The 4,414-nt window shown below is 29.7% G+C and overlaps 1 protein-coding gene across 1 annotated transcript; it reads left to right on the top strand.

The window, feature by feature from the left end:
- The first annotated feature begins 1,090 nt into the window (after nucleotides 1-1,090).
- Nucleotides 1,091-2,901, top strand: LOC106763461 (GDSL esterase/lipase At1g71691-like). The gene is made up of 5 exons (XM_014647650.1): nucleotides 1,091-1,346; nucleotides 1,433-1,557; nucleotides 1,944-2,189; nucleotides 2,356-2,608; nucleotides 2,717-2,901. The coding sequence occupies exons 1-5, from the start codon at nucleotides 1,091-1,093 to the stop codon at nucleotides 2,899-2,901; spliced, it is 1,065 nt and encodes a 354-aa protein (XP_014503136.1).
- Nucleotides 2,902-4,414: the final 1,513 nt, after the last annotated feature.

Here is a 4,414-nt window from a genome sequence, read left to right as displayed (position 1 = left end):
AATATTAATTGCGCTTTAACTTTACTCAACTATTGTCGAGACTGAGCGGCTATGAGGCTCTTTCCTGCACGTGGACCACTCAGTCCTTTCAAGCCAGCATGCCTCCATACCCGATGAGTCGGATATAAGCCCGTGGTAACAGTAAAGTTCCCCAAATGAAAGAAAACAAGGGAATATAACAGTACTTTAATAGGTCTTGTATACATGTTGTCTTGTGAGATTTTGGTGCAATCTTATGAAGATATAATGCATTATTTGACATAATAGAAAGATTGACTAATCTTTTGTAATATGAATTTTTATCTACAATATTCAAGACATGTAAGGCCTAGCTCAGAAAGGGACTTTTTCTATGTAATCAAATCATTTGAAAAATATTATGCTCGGTATAAGATTGATTGGAAAATCTAATTAAAGAACATACTATTACAATGCCTATGGTAAATGTCACGTATAAGGATTGGAGTACCTTAAGTACACAATGTATTATTATATAGTTTTCTTTGGTGATAAAAACAAATAAATAAAAAAATAAATTTAAAAAAAAAAAGTAGAGATGCATAAAAAACAAAATTAAGAGAAATAAATTTAAGAAAATAAGGGTTAATTACACACATTTACATTTTTGCAATTATTTTTCTAAAACTTAATTGTAATATTAATTATTTATTAGAGAGTAAAAAAATTTATAATGAAGATATTTTAAAATAAAAAATACTATAAAAATGAATTTGATTTGACAAGAGTATTCTATATATAGCTACCTTCTAACTAATAACAACTATATTTACACACAAATAAAAAATAAGAAATATAACTTTAAAAATTAGTTAGAAAAATGAAGAAAGATGGAGCTAAAAATAGATGAAAAAGGGAAGAATAAAATAAAATGAGTTAGCATCTATCTAATTTAGAAAGGAATAACAAATATTGTATTTGGAAACAAAACTGGAAATAAAAAATGAAGCATGTCGAGAGATAACTACACAAATTTGAGTTGTACTTTTCGTTATGAAACAATAATACTTACAACAAAGGCCATTATTTAAGACACTATTTGCACTGTTCAATAGCTCCAAAATAAAACAAAATGGAAAAAAGCTTAAAAATTCTCTGGGTTATTTCCATAATCATAACTCAACAATTAACATTATTGGCCCATGCCTCACATTCTAAAAAGAGAATTGTGCCAGCTTTGTACGTTTTTGGTGATTCAACTGTAGATGCTGGAAACAACAACAACCTCAACACACTTGCCAAGGCAAATGCATTTCCCTATGGCATTGACTTCAACAATTGTTCCACAGGAAGGTTTAGCAATGGCAAAACCCTTGCTGACCTTATTGGTAACTTGTTTATTTATTGTTTCCATGCAAACATAAAAAAAAAACAATATTACAAGGACTATTATACATTTTTTGTCCTTTTGTAGCTATTAGATTGGGTTTGCCAATGCCACCTCCATACTTAGGAGTGGACAAATCTACGAGACATCAAGTAATGAGAGGAATTAACTATGCATCAGGCTCTTGTGGAATATTGAATTCAACTAGAGCAGTAAGATTTAAAATAAATTATTAGAGTTTACTGTACTTTTTTTTTCTTAAACTATTTTCGAAAATTGTTTCATCTTTAAAAACTATATATTTATTTCTTTACATTTTATGAAAGTCATATAAAATATCCTTTCAACAAACAAGACATGAAAGTTATAGTCTAATTCANAATAGAACTTCATTTATGATATAATAAATATTTCAAATGTTAATTGTTGAAAAGATGTTTTATATAATTTTTATAAAATACATGATCAAAATAAACATATATTCAATTTGGAAAAAAATATAATTTTAAAAGTAACTTCATCATAAGAAACCTATTTGACTCAAATAAAAAATTCTTGTCCAATTTATTTCTCATCACATTTTTATTTTTTGACGAAGGGGGATTGCTTGTCTTTAGACAAACAAATTGAATACTTCACCTCAACTGTGGCCAACGATCTTCCAAGAAGCATACATAGCAAAACAAAACTAAGGCTTTACTTAGCCAATTCCTTATATCTCTTATCAATTGGATCTAATGATTACATGTTGAATTATTTCATGTATCCAAATGGAACCAATAACAATCTAAATCCAGAAAAATATGCAGATTACCTACTTGAACAACTAGTTTCACGTATCAAGGTAATCTTTTAATAAGCATTTTGAATTATATGTTGATTTCTCACATGTAGTAATTGTTAAATTTTAATATGTCACCTTTCAATTAAGTATTTTACATATAATAAGTATTTAATTTTTCCCAAATAATGTGAAAAATGTGTTTCCTTCATTCTTTCTTTTTGCCCAGAGAATTTATGATCTTGGAGCTCGAAAGTTTGTGGTAAGTAGAATTGGTCAAATTGGTTGCACACCAGTATCTATTGTAAGGACACCATATTTCCAAAAATGCAATGAGGATATAAATCAGAAGGTTAAACACTACTCAAACAAACTCCCTGGGAAGCTACAAGAGTTACAAACTCAACTCTCACATTCACACTTTATTAATTTGGATAATTACAATTTCACTAAGAAAATAAGAAATTCTCCTGAAAACTTTGGTAAACAACGTCTCCCATTAATCTCTTGAAAAAAGGAATTAAGAAGTTCGTGTGTTTTTTGTATTCCAATATGATCATAACTGATGCTTTTATTTATTACATTTTCAGGGTTAAAATATATTTTTGACTCATGTGTCCAAGGAAGGAAACCTTGTGCAAACCGGAATGAATATTATTTTTTTGACTTTGCTCACCCTACTGAAGCTGCAAATAAAATATATGCAAATGAGTGTTTTAGTGGAACCCAATTGTGTCTTCCTTATAATATTCTGAAATTAATTCATGAAAATTAAAATATTTGTACCACGTTCTTATATAAATATATCATCAACAATGTTTGTTATTTGTTGTTCACTTTCTCCTTATGTATGATAAAGAAGTTATACTATACTTAAAATGATTTATGATTCTGAACATTTTTTTCAATTAAAATTAAAAGGGATGTGTACTATATAGTAGAGAGAGAAAACGAGAAAAATACAATAGATTTTGCGGAAAAAGATGTTTTTAGGGATCAAATATCAAGAATTTGAGTTTTAGGAGGGTGATGAATGCGTATATGGAAGGTTGATAAATTAACAAAATAATATTCCATACTTATTTTTTGTAAAATTATACCTAGTATGGTTGGGAATATATTACTAGGAAATATTTCTCCATAGTAGATACACTACAAGCTTGCAATTTCCATACAAATTATTATATATGAATTATGTTTTATAAGTAATGAAGATGTTACAGACAGATATTTCATACGGATGTTGGAAATTCCATTACATACGGATCTTTCGTAGGTAATGGCAAAAAAAAATTTACATACAGATTATCCGTATGTAATGTTAGCGCGTTTGGGTAGGAACTTTGCAAAGGATATATCGATATGTAAGTAGATAAATAATTACCTACTGATTTTACATATGAATTTTGCAATCAATCATATCTCTCGCACTTTTTCTCCCTCACTTGAGCCACTGAACATTGGTTCTCCCTTAATAAAACCACTCAAACCCTCTTTTTCCCCCACTACAACCATGGTTATCCCTCACTAAAACCCTACTCTCGCACTGCTCTCGTAGTCGAGCCCTCTTTCTCCCTCAGTGAAGTCGTGCTTCTCCTTCATTAAGGTTGTGCTAAAACTCGCTACCTTTATGAAGTCCTTCTTGTTAACATCCATGTGTAGAGGATTCAGCTAATCTTTCCGCATAGCAACAATTCTTGCAATGTCAACTCAAGAACTTTCACCAGCCTTTTTGCTTGTAACTGCATTTGGCAAATGTTGTTAATGTTGAAGGTTTTTCTTTGAGATGTGTTGAGATTGTTGATAGGAGGAGTACTGGTTTAGCTTAACTTACAATCTCAGAGCTTTTGGTTTTTTATGATGACAACACATAATTAATAACATACATTGTGTTACATGTTCATTGCTTATATGATTGTGATCATATGAGAACATGTTTGTGTTGTTTCTGTGTGATCATATGAGAATATGTTTGTGTTGTTTCTGTGTGATCACATAGATATATGAGATTTTATATGTGATTGCATGACAAATGTTTTGGAAAAGAAAAACCACATGCACTTTTGTTGAACTTTTATGGCAAAATAGCGGTTTTAAGTTTACTTCATTATGAAGTAGGTCGATTAAAACTCGTGGCTTTGCACAAACTTTTTCAAAGTGTGCTGTGAGAATTTTTGAAGAGAAAGTTTTTCAAAACTATGCATTTAACTGTTATATAGTCGACTATGTGCGCAAGCCATTAAGCTAAGTTTGTTATGTTTTGAAATTTTGTTAATGCTTGACATAAA

The sequence above is a fragment of the Vigna radiata genome, chromosome 6 (genome assembly GCF_000741045.1).
Source record: "Vigna radiata var. radiata cultivar VC1973A chromosome 6, Vradiata_ver6, whole genome shotgun sequence".
Classification (NCBI taxonomy): Eukaryota; Viridiplantae; Streptophyta; class Magnoliopsida; order Fabales; family Fabaceae; genus Vigna; species Vigna radiata.
The sequence above is the reverse complement of the archived record's forward strand: the minus strand, read 5'-3'. Positions and strand labels throughout refer to the sequence as shown.

Excerpts from the sequence above, each read along its gene's own strand:
- LOC106763461 (XM_014647650.1), top strand. The coding sequence starts at position 1,091 with ATGGAAAAAAGCTTAAAAATTCTCTGGGTTATTTCCATAATCATAACT. Across the intron at positions 1,558-1,943 it reads TATTGAATTCAACTAGAGCA|GGGGATTGCTTGTCTTTAGA; the intron begins GTAAGATTTAAA and ends TTTTTGACGAAG. Across the intron at positions 2,190-2,355 it reads AACTAGTTTCACGTATCAAG|AGAATTTATGATCTTGGAGC; the intron begins GTAATCTTTTAA and ends CTTTTTGCCCAG.